The 24,381-nt window shown below is 41.3% G+C and overlaps 1 protein-coding gene and 1 long non-coding RNA gene across 2 annotated transcripts in view; one reads left to right on the plus strand and one right to left on the minus strand.

Annotated features, from left to right (window-relative positions):
* Positions 1 to 24,381, plus strand: part of LOC141995935 (uncharacterized) — a 77,812-nt gene that overhangs the window by 31,778 nt on the left and 21,653 nt on the right. The window contains exon 2 of the long non-coding RNA XR_012641441.1: positions 7,442 to 7,540. This is a non-coding gene — a long non-coding RNA (uncharacterized LOC141995935). The remainder of the gene's footprint in view (positions 1 to 7,441; positions 7,541 to 24,381) is intronic.
* GALNT3 (polypeptide N-acetylgalactosaminyltransferase 3) overlaps positions 1 to 24,381 on the minus strand; it is a 45,305-nt gene that overhangs the window by 20,185 nt on the left and 739 nt on the right. Inside the window, exon 2 of the mRNA XM_074967476.1 lies at positions 2,150 to 2,761. Coding sequence (XP_074823577.1) covers positions 2,150 to 2,664 — 515 coding nt within the window. The 5' untranslated portion in view covers positions 2,665 to 2,761. The remainder of the gene's footprint in view (positions 1 to 2,149; positions 2,762 to 24,381) is intronic.

Genomic DNA, 24,381 nt, shown 5'->3' on the forward strand with positions numbered 1-24,381 from the left:
TCATTTTATTTAAATTAAAATAAATAAATAAATAAATATGCTTTTAATGATTAGTCATTTTTTCGATCACCAGCCCAGTGAAAGTGAGTGAGGGGGGTGGAGGGTTGGGGCAGGGCCTCGGGTAAGGGGCATGGCAGCGGTGTTCGGTTTGGTGCAATTAGAAAGTTGGCAACCCTACCAACTACTGTTTCTCCACACAGCCTTGCCACTCCCAGTGCCCATTTGAGCAGAGAATACTACTTCTGTTGAATAGTACCAGTTCTTTTTAGTAGTTATGTGATGAACTCCTGTACTCCGAGGACTGAGCTAACACCAAACTCACTCATTTATTTTGTAGATGAAGGTGGACCCGTGGGTCGTACATCTGAAAAAATAAATCAAGATTTTTGTTTCTCTTTGTGACATATGTCATAAAATTGTTCTGAATCCCACTGCTAGATTCTATGTACTTCAATAGGGAGGCATAAGCATTTCATTTATGGATGTGGTGGTAATCCCCTGAGGGCATCTCAGAATGCCAGTTTGTTGCTCTGTCTGAACTTTAAAAACATCTTTGAGAAACTCTGCATTTGTTTTATTCATTTGTTTTCACTGAGGTTTAGGGTATAGAATTTGTTTCAAACAAAAATGGATGGCTAGTTGTTGGAGTTATTTCTATAATTATTTGAACCTCAGAGCTCTAGTGAGGCCTTTGCAGACTTTATAAACTTCTTAATATGTTTTGTGGAGTTTGTAAGAAAAACAAAACAAAAAAGCATAGATCTGATTCAAAGAAATTAGACGCTTTGCAGACAAATCCTCTGAAAGTTGTAATTTCTGAAAGCCAATCAGATTCTGCTCAAGGATATTAGAATTTTAAAGCTATGCTTCTTCCCGGATCTGCAAGCACTATTCAGAGCTTACAAGTTTAACAAGACTATCTCTGTGGACCTTGTAAACTGTGTACTTACTGTTTATTGTCTATAAAGTTTACAGCTTGTGAACACTATCAAGCTCTGAGCCAACAAGTAAGGCCTCTTCCAAAGTCAGACATGGACCTCTATATTTTGTAAACTTGTTTTTACCTATGACAGTGGTTCCCAGCTCTGGTCCACCGCTTGTTCAGGGAAAGCCCCTGGCACGCTGGGCCGGTTTGTTTACCTGCCGCGTCCGCAGGTTTGGCCGATCGCGGCTCCCTCTGGCTGCGGTTCGCTACTCCAGGCCAATTTGGGCTGCTCGAACAGTGGCCAGCACATCCCTCAGCCCGCGCCACTTTCTGCAGCCCCAGTTGGCCTGGAGCAGCAGTAAACCACGGCCAGTGGGAGCCGCGATTAGCTGAACCTGTGGACGTGGCAGGTAAACAAACCGGCCTGGCCCGCCAGAGGCTTTCCCTGAACAAGCGGTGGACCAGAGTTGAGAACCACTGGCCTATGGATATTGTAAACTGCATGGGCATAACACAAATCTATGAGACCCATCACACCAATATTAGTGGCTGAAGGAATTTAAAACCACTACAGACACGCTCAAGCAAAGAAGGTATGTTCTAGAAGAGAAATAAGGGCTTGCTCAAGGAAAATATGGGCTGTGCTGGCAAAACTTTTGCATGCCATAGGATTCCAGAGGAAACCTACGGAATTAAACCCACTATTCTTGCTCTCCTTTCAATGACCTCAAAACAGTCCTTGCTGCTTCTGCTTTATCAGAAAATTTCTGCTTCTTTTATTAACACATAATTTTCTTCACTTTTTTCTATAAGTTTTTTTTAAAAAAAACTTAACGATATTAAAGGATTTTTACTTATAAGTTTTAGTTTTCTTTTAAAAAATTGAGGAAGTTCCCAAAAAAGGTCATTAAGGGAGAATTAAGGTTAGAGGCATACATCATAAACAAAGAAACTCATTGGATTGTTACTTAATGTCTAAACACCGGATAACGAAGAAATGCAGACTAAGCCTTCCTAAAAAACTTTTCATTTTGACTGTATCTCAACACAGCTGCCACTTGTAAATCAGAGATTTCTTATTCTATACCACAGACTGATGACATTACAAGACATCTGTTTGCAGTGTTAGGTGTATTTAAATGCTGCCCAAGTTGCTCTGAGAATATGCTGGGTCTCTATATGTTTGATAAGTATGTTACTCTCAAAGTATGGATTTCAACATACTCAGGAGGTCGAGTGTCTGGTCCAAGATCCCGGTGCAAAGAAATTCTGTCACTTGCAAAAGCATTAAAACAGTGTTTTTCATCCCCACGCTCCTTCTCCTTCTCCTCTTCTGGGCTTAAATTGGTAGCTTTGAATGCTTTACCAGAAGCTCCAGGGGCATTGGGGTCCTGAAGAGGTCGCTCTAAGAAGGGTTTCAGTTCTGCTAGTGTATAATGTCCTGGCAAACAGTGTCTCTCTCCAGGAATATTGGTTTGCCTAACAGGTGCTTTTATCTGCATTTTTGGCTTTGCACCTTTAATATTGTTCACAGCATTTAACATGAAACCGAGTACATCACTTTTCTTTCCCACAACTGGTTCAATCCCTGGTTCATGTTTAGCATGTTGAACACCTACTTCTCTTTGTAATAAAAACAAAAATACTAGAAAAACAAAAACAACAATGCTAAACTTCCAAAGCTTCCAGTGGGAAAATAGTTTCTTACACAATTGTCTTAGTATTCTTATGTGAGCCATTCTGGTATTAAAAGAATATCACATCTATAAACACCTCTGTTAAAGATGTTCTTTAGCATCAAACTGGTCACAATAATGTTTCTTGAAATGGAAACACCTGTAAATTAAAAAAAAAGTATTAATATGTATGCAGTTAAATGTGCACTACAATGCAAAAGTACAAAACGTGAAAAATCAATAGTAACTGATTTAACAAGGGGGCCACACTAAGGTTAGATAGGCAACCTTAATTCTGGCATTTCCTCACTTTTCAGTGTTCGACTTTGCAACCTTAATGTTCTCTTAATGTAGTTAGGCATATGTTGAAGGAATAATTCCATACCCTAGCCTGGGTAAAATTAAAGTGTGTGTTACTCCCCAATTCTCCCCCCCCCCCCGCCATTTTACTCATTATTGTTTTATTTTATTTTCTTACACTAGACTGACACAGGTTCACTCCCACACTCCAAACCCATAAATCAATTCTGCCCCCTACCTCTTTGCAGAGGTCCTCTTTTCAGCCTGCAGTCTAGGACTAGGAAGCCAGTTGCTGTCTTCCTGGTAGTGCGGGAGGCCTAAAGCTTCCCAGATTCTCCTCCTCTGAACCTGAGCATTCTGTTCTCCAGCTCCTCCCTCTTGTTCTCAAAGGATCAGTGTCTTTTTTGTTCTTCCATCTCTCCTCCTCACCCCACGAAAAATATAGCAGCTTCGACAGTTCAAGTCCCCTTCTTGAGAAAGGAACAACTGGGCTGCTCTGCTCCCTGCCTTCCCTATATTTATTCTCTCTAGAGAGGGAACCAACAGCTTTCCTTGTCCCACTCAGACAAAATTTCCATTCCCCATAATCGAGTGGGTGAGCAGGTTTTTGAGGCCCTGGCATTAGAGGCCAAAAGAATCATACCAATAAGTTGGCTAAACTCAATATAGTGTTATTCACTGTCTAATGGGGAAAGAGGTGCTATTTTTTTAAATAAGAAAATACACAGATTTTGGGACCCTTTGTTTCAACACTCAGTAAACTTCAAGTTAAACTAAGGATTCAAAAAGAGACCAATGTAAAAAAGGTTCACGTTTTCCCGCAATTGATGAGGTCAGAGGTTCTTAAACTGTGGTATATGGCTTGCAATCAGGTGGTACACAGGTGTGAACAGTGTGGGAGATAGTCATAAAAATATTAGCTATTATGTAATCCTCTGCTTGTTTGTTTTGGTTATTGTCACTTACTAAAGTATAACTAGGAGTCAAGTCAGTCTTATGTTGTTTTGTGTGTCTGCTGAAGCCACAGTCAATAGCTTCAGAAAACTCACTCACCAGTATTTAATACAGATATCAATTCATTTGGAATTTTACCTCTATCATGCTCTGATCAACAGACTGGTTTGGTAACCACAAGGGTTGGGAAACCAAACAGGGAAAATGCAACAAAGAACTTTGGAATGATTTAAAATCTCAGCCCTGAAGTTGAGAGAGACAAAAAGAGTCCATGACTGCTGGGGAGCAGACTGACCATCCACCCCCAATATTGGGGTGTCTGGGATAAGCTCTACGTAAGACAAATGTGTGCAGGCTGTTTGTTTTAGCCTTTTTCTCTGAATGCTATTTTGCTACTGATGTAAATAAATACTACTTTGTTTTGGAAAAGCTATTCTGAGTCATCGCATCATCTACTGTGTACAGCTCCTGAAAAAAAATTTGTGCAAATGGCCAAACACAGTCAGGCATTTGGAGTAATTACATTTGGTACATGGAGGTGCCAGAGCCTGGAGACCCAGTCTAAAAGCGAATTGTGGGATTCCACCCTGAGAGAAGTGCAGCACTGGGTCTATTGCTTCAAAGGTTCCCCATGGAGAGAAAGAGAAACGAGGAAAACAGCTCATTCTGTAACTCTGAGAAGAGAGCAGGATTTTTTTTTTTTTTAAAAAGACATGTCAAAATAAGGATCTATGATGACTACACCTAACTATAAAAGGTGGTATTTGGTGTATCAAGTACTTCTAAGTTTTAGAATTGCTAGATTAGCTCGTTCTCAATTGGGACATCAGACCCATGTACCTGCCTTTAAACCACAAAATAAAAGACTAGTATAATTGTGCTACTTAACAATCTTATGTCTAACCTCTGAACTCTTCAAAAAACAAACATTAACTTCTCCGTCTAGGAAATACTATTAAACAAGTTATAACACCCAACAGTAAATGCCTGGACAAAGGGACATTTGACATCCCCTGAAAAGAGAACTTTGTGGGAGCAGATTATAGGAAAGAATGCCACTACATGTATAAATTATTTAGTGAAAAGTAGTTTCTAGAATTTTATACAACCACAAATGCTGATTGATATACCAAGAGATACCAGTAAAGAGTTTTTGTTGCGAGAGGGGAGTACAGTTGAAGGACATAGTTGTTGCACCTGTACTATTTCTGCCTCATTGCTGCTACTATCAGAAGCAAGGCAGAACCAATCAAGTTTTACGTATTGCTTAGTACATCCTGTGGTACAGCATTAAGATAGCAAGCAGATAGGTGCCTCAGAATTACATCAAATAGATTAGATGGGAAGTACCACGCACTTCTAGAACAAAAGTCTTTTACAAGTAACATAGAAATGATTTCACAGTTGTTTACAAGATATATTATAAAGTGGTGGTAAAGAGATAAGCCATATAGTTCTAAAGAATTAAGAATTTACGCAGGAAGGACTAGTTAAATACACACACACTTTACACATTTGAGAATAAATTTAAAACTATACTAATAGCTGTGGAAAGACCAAGAAGGGAATAAAAAAGGGGCAACTTTGACCTGTTCTGATGACTAACAAAAGAAGAAAACAATTTTAATAGATCGATCAGAACTTAAGAACATAAGAACAGCTATACTGCATAAGACCAATGGTCCATCTAGCCCAGTATCCTGTCTTCCAACAGTGGACAGAACCAGATGCATCAGAGAGCATGAACAGAACAGGGCAATCTCAAGTCCTGCTGTCCAATCCTAGCTTCTGGTAGCTGGAGGTTTAGGGACACCTGGATCCATGAAGTCATGTCCCCATCATAGCTAATAGCCATTGATGGACTTTCCTTCATGAATTTATTTAATTCTTTTTTGCACAAGTTATAATTTTGGCCTTCACAACATCCCATGACAACAAGTTCCACAAGTTGCCAGTATACTGTGTGAAGAAGTACTTCCTTTTGTTTTAAATCTGCTGCCTGTTAATTTCATCAAGTGAACCTCTAGTTCTTGTGTTACGTGAAGGGGTACATAACACTTGCTATTAACCCTCTCCATACCATTATGATTTTATATCTATCATATCTCATCAACTTTCTCTTGGTTGTTTAGAGCAATATTTAAAAGGAGACTGCATTTAGTAATTACTTAAATGCATACAATACTGGTAATTTGTGATTGACAATGCTGTTCAACTTGTCTTCTATTACTACTAAGTAAATATCCTGGAATTATTTATTTAGGATTTAACAGAGGGGAGGGAGGAGTTAAGTAACTAACTATGCTTATAAACGTGGCTGCTTTTTAGTGGCCTGAAATACAAATGACATTTTTCTCAACTTATTTTCAGTAACTTTTAAAGTTTTTCTATGAAAAATTTTAATGAAAAAAGTACTTATTTTTAAAAACCCCTACGAGCTACACATAGTTGAAAAGCTGAACTAAGTGGTGATATAAAGGTGATCGGTTTCTACCGGTGCCCAAAAAGTCTGGCATCTTTAAATATAGATAATGGTTTGTGTAACTTTAAAACATTTTTCCTGGGTTTCCTATGGGGAAATTAGGAATGATCACAATTTTAAATTCAGGAAAAAGTTGATTAGATGTTAGAGTGGACTTTTTTGCATTTCATCTGGAGACCTAATCTTGTGAAGAGGGTCACCGTCTGTTCGGTGGCTTGTAACGTTGTTCGACATGATGGTGCTTTTAGCAGGCAGTTGTCCATGTATGGGAATATCATGATTCAGTTTCTGTGGAGGCAGGGCGCAACCACTGCTAGTGCCTCTGAAAAAACTCAAGGGGCAGCGAATAGGCCGAAAGGAAGAACCTTGTATTGAAAATATTTCTGTCCAATAGTAAATTGGAGAAATCTCTGATGTGAGGGATGGATCATTATATGAAAATACGCATCCTGGAGGTCGAGGGCCGAGAACCAATCCCCTCTTTCTAGTGCTGGAATTATGGTACCTAGTGTGACCATTTTGAAGGGCTGCGTCCTCACGAACTTGTTGAGTCACTGTAGATGGAGTAGGAGTCTCCACCCACCCAACTTTTTCTTCATGAGAAAATAGTGGGAATAAAATCCCCTCCCCTCGGTGTCTTGTTGAAACGGGTTCTACTGCTTCTAGATGTATGAGGTGGATTACCTCCTCATACAGTAGATGCTTGTGAGAGGGGTCCCTGAAGAGGGACGGGGAGGGAGGGTGGGTAGGGGGTTTGAAAAGAAAGGGGATGGAGTAACCAGTTTGTATGATTTCTAGCACCCATCTGTCGGATGTGATGGTTTTCCAGATTGGATAAAATGGAACTAGGCGATATCCAAATGCTTGGGAGAGAGAAGATGTTTTCAGCACAGAAAGACATGGAGTTCTCAGGCCCTCGACTAAGACTTCAAATTTGTTGCCTGGACACCGATGGCTGTGACGCAGTTGGAGGAGTAGGCTGTTTTCTCCTCGATGGCCTGTGTTTGCGACCCTGTGACTCGTACTACCATTATTGCTGTGAATACAGAGTGTGGCAGTAGCGTTGAGGGGCATAGTAACTCCTCTGTCTTTTCTTGGGTCTAGGTGTAGAAATCCCCAGAGATCGGAGTGTCACCTGTGAAACTTTGAGCGTATGGAGATTCTCATCAGTCTTTGTGGCAAAGAGTTTGGGCCCCTCGAATGGTAAGTCTTCAACCGTAGATTGCACTTCTCTAGGGAAGCCGGAGAGATGGAACTATGAGGCCCTTCCCATCACCATTGCGATCACCACTGATCTTGTAGCTGTGTCCGCAGAGTCCAGTGCACCTTGGAGGGCTGTTCTAGAGATGAGTTGTCCCTCTGCTACAAGTGCTGTAAATTGTTCTTTATCTTCAGAAACAGTTAATAAATTCAGAAAACTTTGTGTAGTTGTTGTAATCATACTTCGCCAGCAAGGCCTTATAATTGCCTATCCAGAGATGCAGTATAGCCAATGAGTAAGCCTTGTGGCCGAAAAGGTCAAGCCTTTTCCAGTCCTTATCATAAGGTGTGTTCTTGGGCTGCTGTTGTCTGCCATGTTCATGGACTGCGTCGACCACAAGTAAATTGGGTGCCGGATGGGAGAAGAGGAACTCTGTGCCCTTTGCTGGCACATATTTTTTCGTCAGACCTTTTGCAGGTTGGAGGAGCAGTTGCAGGGGTCTGCCAAATAGTCTTGACAGGTTCCATTATCACATCGTTCATAGGTAAAGCGATTTTGGAAGAAGAGGATGTATTCAAAATGTCCACTAGTTTGTGCTGTGTCATCTTGACCTCTTCCAGAGAGGTCCAGAGAATTCGCCACCCTTTTAAATAGGTTCTGTAATTGTTTGAAATCATCCCCCATATTAGGGAGAGGAGGAATGACCATGTCATCTGGGGAGAATGACAACGGGTGGATAGGTGGTGCCCCTTCCTGGTTTGAGGGCTCTTCCTCCTGTTCATCTCCTTCCCCTGCTGGTTCTGAAGGTCCAAGTACTGAATGTGCAGGTGATTGCTGTGTGCTTAGCCTGGATGTGGTAGGCAGTTCCTGTTGTGTGGGGTATGTCGCGCATGGATTCCAGTATGCCTATTGGGGTGGAAGGGGCATAGGTGGGCCCCAAGGCTGGTCGTACCACTGTGGATGTCTGGGATCAGTATAATATGCCCCCTCAGGAGGTCCTGATTTGGGAGGCTCATGGTGGGCAGGAGATTTTGGAGGAGAATCTATTTGTCCTTCCTTGTCCTCCTCATTATTTCTCAAAAAGGGTGGAGCGGAGCATGATGGAGTTGCAAGGAGACTCGGTGCCAGGGTTATGTTGGTGCTGAGGTCACATCGGTGCAGAGAATGGGAGAGTCAGGTGTTGATCTGACTAAGAGATCTTTGAGCCATAGGAACTGCTGCAGTGTCTGTATGATCTGCACCGTAGGCATGAGCGTCAGTGCCGGGAGCCGTGGTGTATATGTCGGCACCAGAGCCTGTGCCAGTGTGTGCACCAAGCGTGCAGTGGGGGTCGAAGAGTGAGCCACAGTCTGCACCAGTGCCTCGCTGCTGTGTGCTAATTGTGGCTCTGGCTGAGTCAGTGTCGAAGCATGGGGTTTCAATTTCCCCTTAGCGCCTGTGTCCAAGCTGGCTCTTTTAGAGTCCTTAGCTCTTGTGGTACCAGCAGTGCCGGATGGTGCTATCATGGCTCCTGGCACTGTTGGTGTGATTTGTGCCAATGATATTTGCCTGTTCGCAGAACAGCATTTCTTGACCAATTCCTGTGTTGGGGATGTGGTTACCCACTTTTTAGACACTTTTTAAGGGGCAGGGGGTGATCATAAGCCTGGATGGTGGAGGAGGGATCCTTGTCAGAAGCCATGGTTGGCGAGATCGGTCTGAGAGACTTCTCCATGAGAAGAAGTTTTAGTTGTAAGTCTTTAGCCTTTCTTGTTCGAGCAGTTAACTTGTGGCAATGAGGACACATCTGTGTTATGTGTGTTTCGCCTAGGCAGCACACACACTGAGCAAGTTTGTCCAAAACTGGTACGGAGAGCCTGCAGGTGAGGCAACGTTTAAAGCTCGAGGAACCAGGCATTCCCATCAGGAAAGGCTTTTGTCTCCACAGAGGCTGACTATTCTAAAAGGTCAACTGAAACATAGCTTCTAACAAGGAGAATAATTTAAAAGAAAAAAAATCATTTTTTTTAAAACGTGGCGACGGGGACAAAGAGAAACGAATGAACTAATTATCCTAACTAAATAACAGTAGTAAATAGGCTAAAAGAACTAAGTAGCGAGGTGCTGCTAAGTGCACCGACTTGAAACCAAAGGTGCTAGAGAAAGAACTGAGGGGGGATTGGTTGCACAGCATCAGTTAACTGCCTGAAGCAGCGCAAGATGGGGACCACACATGTGCGACCCAATCTGGCACTGCTATCACAAACTTCCGATTACTAGTGCAGAGGTGCACAAACACCTAAAGTGGAGCACCCAGAGGGACAGCATTTGAAGAAGAACTAGCCCTTTCTGTTTATGTACTCAGAGGCTAAGCGGGCTGGTTCCACAATAAGGATACACATGCCATCTATTGCCCCAGCACAGTTCAGGAATTCCACTGCTGCAAATCCATCCATTATTTCCTGTTCATTACCAAGATTCACAGTTCTATGAAGCAGGACACATTTAAAGGCCTTGCATACTTGGATCACAATGGCCCCACTGTGGATTTTGCAACCCCAAAATGATTGCCCACTGACTGATAGCAATCCAGTGTTGCAAATTTCCAGAGCATGGTTGCCACTCATTTCTCCACTGTCAATGCAGCTCTCGTTTTGTGTTCCCAGGCCAGAGGGCTAGGGCAAGCTCTGTACACAGCTACAGGAACCTACTCTTTTGCATCCAAAAGTTTTCAAGCCACTGCTCCTCATTCCAAACCTGCACTATGATACTATCCCACCAATCAGTGCTCATTTCTCAGGCCCAGAAGTTGTGCTCCACTAGGTGGAGCTATTCCATGAATGCCAGCAGCAACCTGGCAATTTTTTTCTGTTATGTCCATCAACATTCAGTTATAGTGCTCAAATATGTCCACATCTTCCTCATCACTATCCTGATCATAGCAGTACTCCCTTAATATCTGCAAATACTCAATCATACATCCTGTAGAAGCAACACACACGAGAACTGTCCTGAGCTCTGTAGGGTTCATGCTTCTGTCAAAATAGATGGAGGAGATCAAAAAGCACCATATGGGATTGTACGAGTTTTTAAAAAAGAGCACAAAAATTATGGGATGTGGCAAGAAGCATGGTGGGAACTTGACCCTTAGCTCCCAGAAATCTCTGGGCAAATTGCTATCATCTCACAAAGCACTGTGAAAGCATCCTAAAAGGCATTGCGCCATATGCCAGCATGGGGCATACTGGGATACCTGCCTATGGTGCACCACACTTTACATGGATGCGAGCACTCCTGGGGAGTATACGCAGCATCTACACAAGTAGCCAAGTACACACACCACACGAGAGATAAAAACTTCAGTGGCTGTATGCCAACATAAGTTGTGTCAACCAAACTTTATAGCTTAGACATGGCCTATGTGTTTTAAAACTATTTGGGACTATTTCTCTCACAAAAAGAGTATACACTAAAAGCCTAGGGACACAAGTACAGCGCACAAAATATCAATATTCAGTGCCCAAGAACTTTGTTAACAAACAATTCAAGTTGGCTGGCAGTGCCTCCTCCTCTTCCAGAATGTCACGTGCACCTGTACTTAAACCTCTGAAAAACAGGAAATAAGAGTTAAGGTATAAGGGCAAGAATCCACTGAGGATATACTGTCTGTTTCAGCCAGGGCTACCCTATAATAAATAGACATGAGGAGTGATAAAGTAAATGTGCCATTTTATGAAATATGTTAGTTCCCACCAAATTGTATTCTCTCATCTGTCCTCATGCACTCCAAGCCTTTCACTGTGTTAGGGACTGTTGCATTGACTGGTACAGGGTACCACAGCTCACAATGGGATATTTGGAGGGGTGCATCTGCCCACCAAAGGCATGAGAGACTCTTCATTTCAGTGCTGCATTATGTGGGTTGTGTAAATAGAGGAGCAAAATATTCTTGGTATGAGGATTTGTAGCAGTCTCATAGCAGTTCTATGAGTAGAGGTAGGTGCAGGTGACGATGAGGGAATCCTGAGGCCAAGGTTTAAGGAGTGGTAATTCTGGTTTGGTTTGTGTAAAGTAAGTGAAGTGGCCGAGTATAGGCCAGCTGTAGTCAATTGGTGTTCACTAAGCTCACCCTAAGCACAACTTTTGCTTTAATAAGGACACAGTCTGACAGTTTCTCCTACTGTACTCATGTGCTGTGTCCCCACAGTATTCCATATCATCTGGAAAGATAGTGTGCTACAATGTCTGTCAGGGGCATCACTCAAGAGGGCAGAGTTCAGGTTACAGGGAGGACTGGTATGTACCTTAATTCTATGTATTGGTTTTCAGAGATTTAAGTATAGGCATTAAATATTCTGGAAGGATCTGAGGCACTACCAGTCAACCTTAATTCTGTGTTCAAGTTTTTGGGCAGTAGCGAGACAGACAGGCACTATTGCAGAGCAGCTGTGTGGGGGAGGAGGGCGACACAAGGTGGCTTCCTTCAAACACCACTCAGCCATCAGCTCTGCCCTCCTTCTGTCATCTCCATGGCCCCGGTAGGGCTAAATGGGCCTCAGCATGAAGGAAAGTGAAGACTAATGGGCTATGAAGAGCACATCTACCAGCTGGAGGCATTAAGGGGGAGTGAAGGGGAGCCCCAGATTCCACACTGCACTTGGAGAGCTAATGTAGGGGGAAGAGGATCTGCCCAACCCCCTACAACATAGGAGGACTGCAGAGGCATGAAGTGACCCATTCATCTCAATGGATGTTCTCCTCCTCTCTCACCCTAGCCCCTGTTATGGAATCCCAATTTACAAGACAGTCTCAGAATGCATATGTACGGTTAAGATTTTGTCACCGTTCGTTTTAGCAAAAATCAGGGAGAGGTCACAGGCAATAAACAAAGATTCATGGAACCCTGTCCCTGACTTTTATTAAAAATAACTGTGACAAAATGGGGCTGATGGTTGGATGAGAGCCTGAGCCCTGCTGCAGGGAGGGAAGTTGGGGGTCCAGGACACACCACCCACAGGGCTGAGAGGCCCCCCACCACCACCCACAGCGGGTAACTTGGAGCTGCAGGGGCCTCCCCACTGCCCTTGGCGGCTCAGAGCTCCAGGGCCCCAGACAGCTGATTGCTTCAGCCCCGGAGCGGTGAGATTGTAGCTGAGAATGTCACGGAGGTCTCCGGAAAGTCATGGATTCCATGACTTACATATAAGCTTTCTAGAACAATTTGTATATTAAAATCAGCTTCTTCTTGACAGGGCTGTATCTGAGGAACCCTTTGACCAAATGACCTGAAATTGTACTACTAACTTAGGGCTCCTGCTTTTAAGATTTAACGAATATACACCAATAAAACACTTCCAATTAAAAATAAAATAAATAAATAAATTGGTGTTTAGTCAATAAACACCAGAGAAACATCAGAAATTGCTACTTGTATCTAAGGGCTTGTCTACATGGATGGAGCAGAAATACAGACTATGGGGGTGTGATTTCTAAAGCACACGAATGTTTCGTGCATTAATTGGTCTATGTAGACCCTGCTGATGCACACTAAAGTGTATACAGTTTGAAACACTATGTCAAAGAACTCTAGGGAACATTATGAAAAGATTACTCTTTACAGTATATACTACTGGAGTAATATATTACTGTATATACAAAGAGAAAGCCCTGAAAAACCGCAATTTTTGAACATCTACATAAAACTCACATTTCTAAAAATAACATCTCCACTTCTCACCCTGCCCCAGAACATGCCCTATACTAACTCTAGGCCTGGCTCCAATGTGGCCATGGTGAAACAGTAGCACTATCCATCAGCTATCCTTCAACACGAGGATGATGTCTGCCAGGAGAAAAAGTCATTGATGAGACTTAAGATGGGTGAGGAGTCCAATTCGTTCTCTACAGGATTTTCTACATGTGACAGGTGGTTGCTTGGAGACAGCACAACTGCTGGCCTGGATGCTGTACATTTTCCTTCCTCCTCTGCCATTTCTCAGCCTCTTGAGCAAGGCAATTCTCTTCAAAATGGGATGAGGCTTGATGTATGATGAGATGCCATTACATAAGAACGGCCATACTGGGTCAGACTAATGGTACATCTAGCCCAGTATCCTGTCTTCTGACAGTGACCAATGCCAGGTGCTTCAGAAGGAATGAACAGAACAGGTAATCATCAAGTGATCCATCCCATCACACATTCCCAGCTTCTCGCAAACAGAGGCTAGGGACACTTCAGATCATGGTTTTACATCCCAGTCCATATCCTGGGCTAATAGCCATTGATGGATCTATCCTCCATGAACTTATCTAGCTTTTTTTTTTTTTTTAACCCTGTTATAGTCTTGGATTTCACCACATCCTCTGGCATTGCAGTCTATTGCCAGCAGCTTTTCTCAATTCGTGAGGTCAATCCCTCCCTTCTTAAGACATACTTCCAGGGTGTCCTTGTAGTGTTTCCTCCGTCCCCCATGGGTTCTGTTACCATGACTAAGTTGAGAAAAGAGGACTTGCTTTTGAAGATTAGTATCAGCCATCCACACACAATGACCAGCCCAGCGAAGTTGATGTTTCATAATCTTTGCTCAACACTGGTGATTTTAACTGCAGAGAGAACGCTGACATTGGTGCGACGATATTCCCATCTCATATGGAGAATCTTCCTAAGGCAACATTGTTGGTGCCACTCCAGACGCTTAAGATGGCTTAGATATGCCATCCATGTGTCTCAACCATAAAGAAGAGTGGGGATGAGTACTGCATTGTAGACCAGGAACTTAGTTTCCATACACAGATCTCTATCAATAAAGACATGACTGAGCAACTTTCCAAAGAATACACTGGCACAATGGAGCCTATGTTCAATCTCCACATCAAGACTGGCTGTCTGGGAGAGGTGGCTACCAAGGTAAGGGAAATGCTCAACATTTTCCAGGGCTCACCACCGATGACAATTTGTAGGAGAAGGGGGGCAATTGTGCACTGGGGCAGGCAGGTGGAGCACCTCAGTCTTCCCAGTGTTAAGAAAAAGTCCTAGGCTATGCTAGGCACCTAGAAAAGATCTAGGGTGGACTGCAAGTCAGCACAATCACAGCTCAAGTAACACCAGGATTTCCATTTTAACACAGGTGAAAAAAAGGTGTACAAAAATTGCATTAGAATATCATTTAAAAACGTTTAATTGACAACCCTACAATAATCACAGTTAACTCATGCGATTAACTCAAAAATATTAATCATGATTAATTGCAGTTTTAATTGCACTGTTAAGCAATAGAATACCAATTGAAATTTATTAAATATTTGGGATGTTTTTCTACATTTTCATATATATTGTATTCTGTGTTGTAACTGAAATCAAAGTGTATATTATTTTTGATTACAAACATTTGCACGGTAAAAATGATGAAAGAAATAGCATTTTTCAATTCACGTCATACAAGTACTGTAGTGCAATCTCTTTGTGGTGAAAGTGCAATTTACAAATGTAGATTTTTTTTTTTTGGTTTACATAACTGCACTCAAAAACAAAACAATGCAAAACTTCAGAGCCTGCACGTCCATTCAGTCCTACTTCTTGTTCAGCCAATCGCTAAGACAAACAAGTTTGTTTACATTTACAGGAGATAATGCTGCCCTCTTATTTACAATGTCACCAGAAAGTGAGAACAGGCATTTGCATAGCACTTTTGTCATCAGCATTGCAAGTATTTATGTCCCCACATATGCTAAACATTCGTATGCCCTTTCCTGCTTCGGCCACCATTCCAGAGGACATGCTTCCATGCTGATGGCGCTCGTTAAAAAAAAAAGTGCATTAATTATATTTGTGACTGAACTCCTTTGGGGAAAATTTTATGTCCCCTGTTCTGTTTTACCTGCATTCTGCCACATATTCATGTTATAGCAGTCTCAGATGAAGACTCAGCACATGTTGTTCATTTTAAGAACACTTTCACTGCAATGTAAAGAAGGTACCAATGTGAGATTTCTAAAGATAGCTACAGCACTCAAACCAAGATTTAAGAGTCTGAAGTGCCTTCTGAAATCTGAGAGGGATGAGGTGTGGAGCATGCTTTCAGAAATCTTAAAAAAGCAAAACTCCAATGCAGAAACTCCAGAAATCAAACCACCAAAAAAGAAAATCTACCTTCTGCTGGTGTCATCTGACTCAGATAATGAAAATGAACATGCGTCGGTTTGCACTGCTTTAGATTGTTATTGAGCAAAACCCCTCATCAGCATGGACGCATGTCCCCTGGAATGGTGGTTGAAGCATGAAGGGACATATGAATCTTCAGCACACTTGGCACGTAAATATCTTGCGACGCCAGCTACAGCAGTGCCATGAGAACGTCTGTTCTCACTTTCAGGTGACATTGTAAATAAGAGGCGGGCAGCATTATCTCCTGCAAATGTAAAAAAATGTATTTGTCTGAGCAATTGGCTGAACAAGAAATAGGACTGAATGGACTTGCCAGCTCTAAAATTTTACATTGTTTTATTTCTGAATGCAGGGGTTTTTTTGTACATAATTCTACATTTGTAAGTTCAACTTTAATGATAAAGAGATTGCACTACAGTACTTGTATTAGGTGAATTGAAAAATACTATTTCTTTTATTTTTCTACAGTGAAAATAATTGTAATAAAAATAAATATAAAGTAAACACTGTACACTTTATATTTGGTGTTGTAATTGAAATCAATATATTTGAAAATGTAGAAAACATCCAAAAATATTTAAATAATTGGTATTCTATTGTTTAACAATGTGATTAATCGTGTGATTAATTTTTTTAATCACTTGACAGCCCTAGTTTATTGTCATTTGTGCACCGCTTTTTATACCAGTATGACTGTTTTAAAAATGGCCATGTGACTAACATTTTTCTAATATCAGACTTTTACTTCAAACCCCTTTGTCGAAGGAACTACAACACATAGGACTGGTCTACACTAAAAAGTAGGTCAACCCAGCTACATTGCTTCAGGGTGTGAAAAATCCACACTGCCCAAGTAACGTAGTTAAATTGACCTAATTCCCGATGGAGACAGTGCTAGTCAATAGAAGAATTCTTCCATCGACCTAGTTATCGCCTCTCTGGGAAGTGGACTGCACAGGCCAATGGGAGAACAACTTCTGGCATAGACAGTGTTTACAAAGCACTACAGCAGCACAGCTGTGCCACTATAGCATTTCAAGTGTATACAAGCCTTTACAGGGTTGAAATTGAAAGGTCTGAGCTCTTGATTTGTGGAGACTGGATGAATTATTGTGGAAAGTTTAAATGTGTTTTCTGTGTTTATTTTTCATGATAAACGTAAGGTACTGCTTTCACGGACAACAGTATGCTCGTGCTGAATTTGTGAATGTAAACCTTATGCTAGTCCTTAAAACAGTGCTCTGTATTATAGGTGCATTTCTTGATGCTCAGCAATCAGGGTGGATAAAAATAGATTTTTTAAAAATAAAAAAAAAAATTAAAAATTTAAATAGGAATTTTTTATTTAAATCAGTTTTTTATTGTATTTATTTTGATTTTAATAATAAACTTGTTTACAATGAAATCTGAATTTAATACAAAATATGCTAAAACCTACATTTATAATCTCTTAAAATGTTTAAATAAAAATAAGTATGCTGAATCCATGAGCCTCCATCAAAAAGTTTGAGTTAAAGATTGCTTTTTAATATAGAGAAAGAATTGGGAAACTTATGGTCCAGCTTTATAAATATGGCACAATAAGTATTAAGGGCTTGACCTTGTGGGGGACCCAAGGGCTGTGCTAATGGGTGCAAGAAACTGGCAAAGTCATCACAGACATTGTGACCCCGTCTCTGACTCCAAGAGACACCATAATGTGTATCTGATCAGGATTATCTGCTTAGCCCATCATTTTTGTGGGGAAGGGATTCTGCAACCAAGCATACTTTTTAGCCTATAGCTCAAATATACATACTGTTACTGAATGTGGAAATCAAGACTAGAAGTTACTTTGTGTAAGAGCTCTGAGCATGTGCTTTTCAACTGAAGAATGAATGGTATGGTTTAAGGAGTCAAAATATTTTGCAATATAAGAAGCTTTTAGTTGTACTGTAAAATTAGTGCAATGAATAAGTCACACCCAAAAGACAGTTTTAGTACAGAAGGCCCATCCCTTTGTCAATATTGTGATACACATGGATTCACAGCTCTGCATGTTTAAATATCCATTAATTCAGGGCAAGACTTAATTTTATTTCATTTTGATATTACTTAAATGGCTAAAATGCATCTACCTGAGTCACATTGCTATAGTGGGAGCAGTAGTGACCATAATAAGAACATAAGAATGGTCACACTGGGTCAGACCAAAGGTCCATCTAGCCCAGTATCCTGTTTTCCGACAGTGGCCAAAGCTAGGTGCCCCAGAGGAAATAAACAAAACAGCTAATCATCAAGTGATCCTGCCCATCATCCAGTCCCAGCTTCTGGCAAACAGAGGCTAGGGACACCATCCCTGCCCATCCTGGCTAAGAGCCATTGATGGACCTATCCTCCACGAACTTACCTCGTTCTTTTTGAACCCTGTTATAGTCTTGGCCTTCACAACATCCTCTGGCAAAGAATTCCACAGGTTGATTGTGCATTGTGTGAAGAAATCTTCCTTTTGTTTATTTTAAACCTACTGCCTATTAATATAATATGGTCACCCCTAGTTCTTGTGTTATGAGAAGGAGTAAATAACACTTCCTTATTTACTTTCTTCACACCAGTCATGATTTTATAGACCTCAATCATATCTCCCCTTAGTCGTCTTTTCAAGCTAAAAAGTCTCAGTCCTGTTAATCTCTCCTCATACAGAAGCTGTTCCATACCTTTAATCATTTTTTTGCCCTTTTTTGAACCTTTTCCAATTCCAATACATCTTTTTAGAGATGGGGTGACCACATCTGCATGCAGTATTCAAGATGTGGGCATACCATGGATTTATATAGAGGCAATATGATATTTTCTGTCTTATTATCTATACCTTTCCTAACGATTCCTAACATTGTTAATATTTTTTTACTGCTGCTGCACATTGAATGGATGTTTTCAGAGAAGTAGCCACAATGACTCCACGATCTCCTTCTTGAGTAGTAACAGCTAATTTAGACCCCATCATTTTACCTCTATAGTTGGGATGATATTTTCCAATGTACATTATTTTGCATTTATCAACACTGAATTTCATCTGCCATTATGCTATCCAGTCACTCATTTTTGTGAGATCCCTTTGTAACTCCTTGCAGCCTTCTTTTGACTCTAGTAGTTTTGTATCATCTGCAGATTTTGCCATCTCACTGTTTACCTCTTTTTCCGGATCATATATGAATATATTGAACAGTATGGGTCCCAGTACAGGCCCCTGGAGGACACCACTCTTTACCTCTCTCATTCTGAAAACTGACCATTTATTCCTACCCTTTGTTTCCTATCTTTTAAACAGTTACTGATCCAGGAAAGGACCTTCCCTCTTAGCCCATGACAGCTTAAGAGCCTTTGGTGAGGGAACTTGTCAAAGGCATTCTGAAAATCTAAGTGCACTATATCCACCGGATCATCCTGGTCCACATGCTTGTTGACCCCTTTAAGGAAATCTAGTAGATTGGTGAGGCATGATTTCCCTTTACAAAAAACAGATTAACATGATTTGTTGGGGAAGAGTGAACATATGTATTTAGTAATTCTGTTCTTTACTATAGTTTCAACCAATTGCTGGGATCACCTCTGGAGCCCTTTTTGAAAAATTGGCATCATATTAGCTATCCTTCAGTCATCTGGTACAGAAGCTGATTTAAATTATAGGTAACACACCACAGTTAGTAGTTCTGCAATTTCACCTTTGCGTTCCTTCAGAACTCTTTGGTGCATACCATCTGGTCCTGGTGACTTATTACTGTTTCATTTATCAATTTGTTCCAAAACCTCCTTTACTGACACCTCAGCTCTGTCACCTAAAAAGAATGGCTCAGATTTGGGAATTTCACTCACATCATCAGCTGTGAAGATCAAGGCAAAAAATTCATTTAGTTTCTCTGCAAGAGCCTTATCATCCTTGAGTACTCCTTTAGCATCTCCATTATTCAGTGGCCCCACTGGTTGTTTAGCAGGCTTCCTGCTTCTGATGTACTTAAATTTTTTTTGCTCTTACTGTTTGAGTCTTTGGCTAGCAGTTCTTTAAATTCTTTTTTGGACTTCCTAATTATATTTTTACACTTCACTTGCCAGACTTTATGCTCTTTTCTAGTTTCCTCACTAGGATTTAACTTCCACTTTTTAAAAGATGCCTTTTTGCCTCTCACTGCTTCTTTTACTTTGTTCTTTAGCCATGGTGACACTTTTTTTGGCCCTCTTAGTACGATTTTTAATTTGGGTATACATTTAAATTGAGCCTCTATTATGGTGTCTTTAAAAAGTTTCTATGAAGCTTGAAGGGATTTCAATTTTGCACTGTAGCTTTTAATTTCTGTCTAACTAACTTCCTCATTTTCATGCAATTCCCCTTTCTGAAATTAAATGCTACCATGGTGAGCTGCTGTGATGTCCCCCCCCACCTCCACAGGGATGATAAATGTCCTCTTGTGGGTTCCAGGACAAGCTGCTCCAAGAAGCAATCATTTAAGGTGTCAAGAAACTATCTCTGCATCCCATCCTGAGGTGACATGTACCCAGTCAATATGGAGATAGTTGAAATCCCCCATTATTATTTTTATTTTTATAGCCTCTCTAATCTCCCCTAGCATTTCACAGTCACTATCACCGTCCTGGTCAGGTGGTCAGTAATATATCCCTACTGCTATCTTCTTCTTCTTATGTCTCCCACCTTATCCCCATAATATGCAAGTTTACATTTCAACTTTACATTACAAACCTTCTACTTGCTCCCCTTTTCAGTTGCTTATACCTTCTCAGATAAGTTACTTTTGGGCTGAAACTGTTTGCCCTTAGTTCAATGACTTCTTTCAAAGGATCGACAAAACGTAGCCAGCCATTTTGGTCTGCGTATGTAAGAGAACGTCTCAAGAGTTAATGCTACATTTGTATGCATATGCAAGTGGTCAGCAGTGGAGGCTGGATTATTCTTAGCTACTCACTTTTAAGCCACTACTCCTAAAGTCTTTGGGAACCTGATCTTCATGGTGCATCTGTGGATGGCAAGAGTGGACAATGCAACAGAGGTAGCATTCTACCTCCTTTCCTGCTTTCGAGAGGAATTCAGCTTGAGTTGTGTCTCCTCTTCATTGGATTTGGGGGAATTTTGTGGCCTGATCCTATGAGATTTGTATGGCTACACCCTGACATTCTCACAGCAGGTCTCTAAGGCAGTGGAGTTATTATTTGTACATACAGATATGTTTTATGGTTGGGCCCTTAATAGCCAGTTTAAACAATGTTAGTTCTTCTGACTGTTGAGGCTCTTAGTCATTGCCAGAGAAGTGTAAAGGTACCTTAATGTAAATGAGAATTCAGCCCCACATATCAATGAATTGTGTGTGTATATGTATGTATGTATGTATATATTTGAGATTTCAAGCTTTGACCTGTGATATACAGAAAGTCAGACTAGATGATTTGGTGGCCTCCCAGATAAGGGATTCATAGAAAATTAATATTGTGGGACACCTCCAGTGTAAAAGCAAGCTGGACATAATTTTGTATTTGAATCGGAACCAATTTTAGTATGATAAGTTACAGGATGGATTTGATTTAAATCACTAGTCAGGAAGACTCGACTTAATCATGGATTTCTACATAAAAGTGAATTCTAGTTGGTTGTTATAATCTTAATACATATTCTTCACAACTCAGAGATAAATGAGACCCAAACTGGGTCTCTCTTACGCCCTGCTGCCATTATAGGTTTTCCCTTCTAGCGAGAGAATGGTATGGTCGATCTCAAATCAATGAAGGCTTCACTCAGAAAGACCTCAAGACTTCTGGAATATGCTGCTCAAACAGTTTCACTCTTGTTTCTACTGCCTGTTCCTCCCGTCTCACGTTTATCTCCAGACTTCTTCTCCTTGTCCAGATCTATTCCACCCCCAACAATCTTCTATTCATTGAACTTTTTGAAACTTTGCAGTTTTAGAGAGAGGTAAGGGATTTACTCTGTATACACAAATTTGCAGAGGGACAATAGGGTTGATGTCTTATTTCTCACCTCTATATATTATGTATGTATGTATTTATTTAAAAACATTTTTGCTGTTAACAAGCATGTTATCTCTGGGGACACAAATCCACAGTTTGAGAACAGCAAAACTAAACATCTCTGATGGTCTCTTCTAGACTGAGCACTAAGTCCCATTGGGTAGATAGAAAGATTAACCTAAATAATCTATACAGAAGCCCCTGGAACCCCATAAGATTGGGTCCCTAATCCATGAACTATTGGAACTCATTTACAAAACTTTTCTTACAGATTCCATGAATATATTGTGTCATACTATAGAATTAGAATTTATAATCCCTATTCCATGATGAGATACCTTTGAGCTATAATGAATCTTAATTAAAACTATCTTTAGATAGTTTTTTTCCTCAAAATAAAAAGCATTTTATCAAAAAAATCCAATTTAAATAAAAAGATCCAATTGTTTAAATTTTTTTTTAAATAATTGATTTTTATCCACCCTGCACTTAACTTAATAGTCTAGATCAGCACCTATCAACTAAATACAAAGGAGACAGAACAATGGACTGTAAGAACCGCTAATCCTCTTGCAATGCAAGATAAGGCACTCCAACCAACCGTCCCGGGCGGTAAGAATGAACCGGATCAGTGGCGTTAATATACTGACGCATGAGCGTGGCACTCAAGGGAGCGCCGCAACTGATCCTACGGATACTGCCAAGGCAAAAGTCTCTAACAACTGTGCATGTGGGCACGCACACACTTAGAATGGAATCGACATGAGCAAGCACTCGAAGAAGTACAGCATCAGTAAGGGTTTGATCCTGCAAAGTGAAGACTGCTGAGCACACTCAACTCCCAAGATGTTCAGAACCTCAAAGAATTCAACTGTAGCAGCACAAAGTGAGTAATGCCATTAGTTTTCCACTTCCAGCCACCATGTCCAGAACAAAGAACAGGCAAGGCAGATACTATGCTTAAGGCTACGTTTTAGTCACGGGTATTTTTAGTAAAAGTCAAGGACACAGCCCACGACCTGTCCATGGGCGCTCTGGGGAGGCGGCACGTGGCTTGGGGACCCCCGCTGCTGCTGGGGATGGGGGGAGCGCGTGGGTGGCAGCATGTGGCCTGGGCTCCCTGCCTAGCTCCTGGAAGCGGCCGGCATGGCCCTGTGGCCCCTTGATGGAGGCATGGCCGGGGGGCTCCACACGCTGCCCCCACCCTGACTGCCCGCTCTGCAGCTCCCATTGGCCGGGAACCATAGCCAATGGGAGCTGCTGGGGCAGTGCCTGCAGGTGAAGGCAGTGCACAGAGCTGCCTGGCTGTCTGCACATCTGCCTAGGAGCCCTAGGAAGGGAGGGACAGACATGTTGCCGCTTCCGGGGAGCCCCTTGAGGTAAGCGCTGCCCCGAGCCCTCACCCCCTCCCACACCCAAACTCCTGCTACTGCTATGGAGGTTGGGGGGGAGAGCAGTTGCCCAAGACTGCCCCAGCAGCTGTCGGTGCGGCTGTCCCAGGGGCTGCCTGAGCAGCTCGAGTGGCCCCCGGGTCAGTTGCACCAGCAGTCATGGAGGTCTCGGAAAGTCATGGAATCCGTAACTTCTGTGACCTCTGTGACAGACTTGCAGCCTAGCTATGACATTAGCATTGAGAGAGAGAGAGATTTTTTTTTTAAATCCTGGAACTAAACAACAGATACCAAATCTCAAAACACATATTTCAATTATTGTGTTTCATCCAGTCTGTACCTCCCCCACCTTAGTCTGTCTGTTTGGGCCTTCACTGAACCCTTTGTAGGATTGTGGCCATAGACAGCACGGTGACAGGTGCCATGGCAATTAGGGAGGTTGCACTAACCTAGATAACTCAATAAATCAATTACACATTTGGCCGAAAGTACCTAGACATAATCCAAAGGATATTTTTAAGTAAATTCTTTTCTAACTGATGCAATACTTTTAAGGTAATATAGGTAACATTAAAACTAAAACATGGAACAAATGCTGTTATTTAGTGTCAGAAGACTACTGTGCAAAATAGCATAAATATATTAGGAGCCATGTAGATAACTTTAAATACTATACTGTGGGTTTCACATGTTTGATACCGCAGGTATGTTAAAATAATCATTTTTCATTTTAATAAAATATTTGTAAAAACATGTAATGATTTTGATTATACTTATACAAAATGTTTACAACAAAAATTTGTAGCCTGGGAGTTTCAATTGTGTGGACTTCTAAGTTTACCTCATAACTACAATTTTTATAAACCAAATCAACTCTGAAGGCCACCTATCGAAGACTCAAGAGAAAACTTGATAAATCATGCAACTCCTTTGTCCAGTGTCTTAAGAGTATAAATGAGGCTTCAGAGAGGGAAACATAATTCAATAACAGGTTTTTAAGAAACAAATCATAGAATATCAGGGTTGGAAGGGACCTCAGGAGATCATCTAGTCCAACCCCTTGCTCAAAGCAGGACCAATCGCCAATTTTTGTCCCTCCCCCCGAATATAAATCAGATGTGAATTATATAAAGATAGTGAGAGGGAGCTGATTAAATGATGCACTGAACACTATCTTGTTGTAAAAACAGAGTGTTGTTACTGTTATGAGCTGCGTAAAGCCTTTTTATGGGTCAAGTTAGATGGATGTCAATTAACACAACTGTAAGGATGTATTAACCTACCTATGGCAAAG

Source organism: Natator depressus, chromosome 11, assembly GCF_965152275.1.
Source record: "Natator depressus isolate rNatDep1 chromosome 11, rNatDep2.hap1, whole genome shotgun sequence".
NCBI classification, from domain to species: Eukaryota; Metazoa; Chordata; order Testudines; family Cheloniidae; genus Natator; species Natator depressus.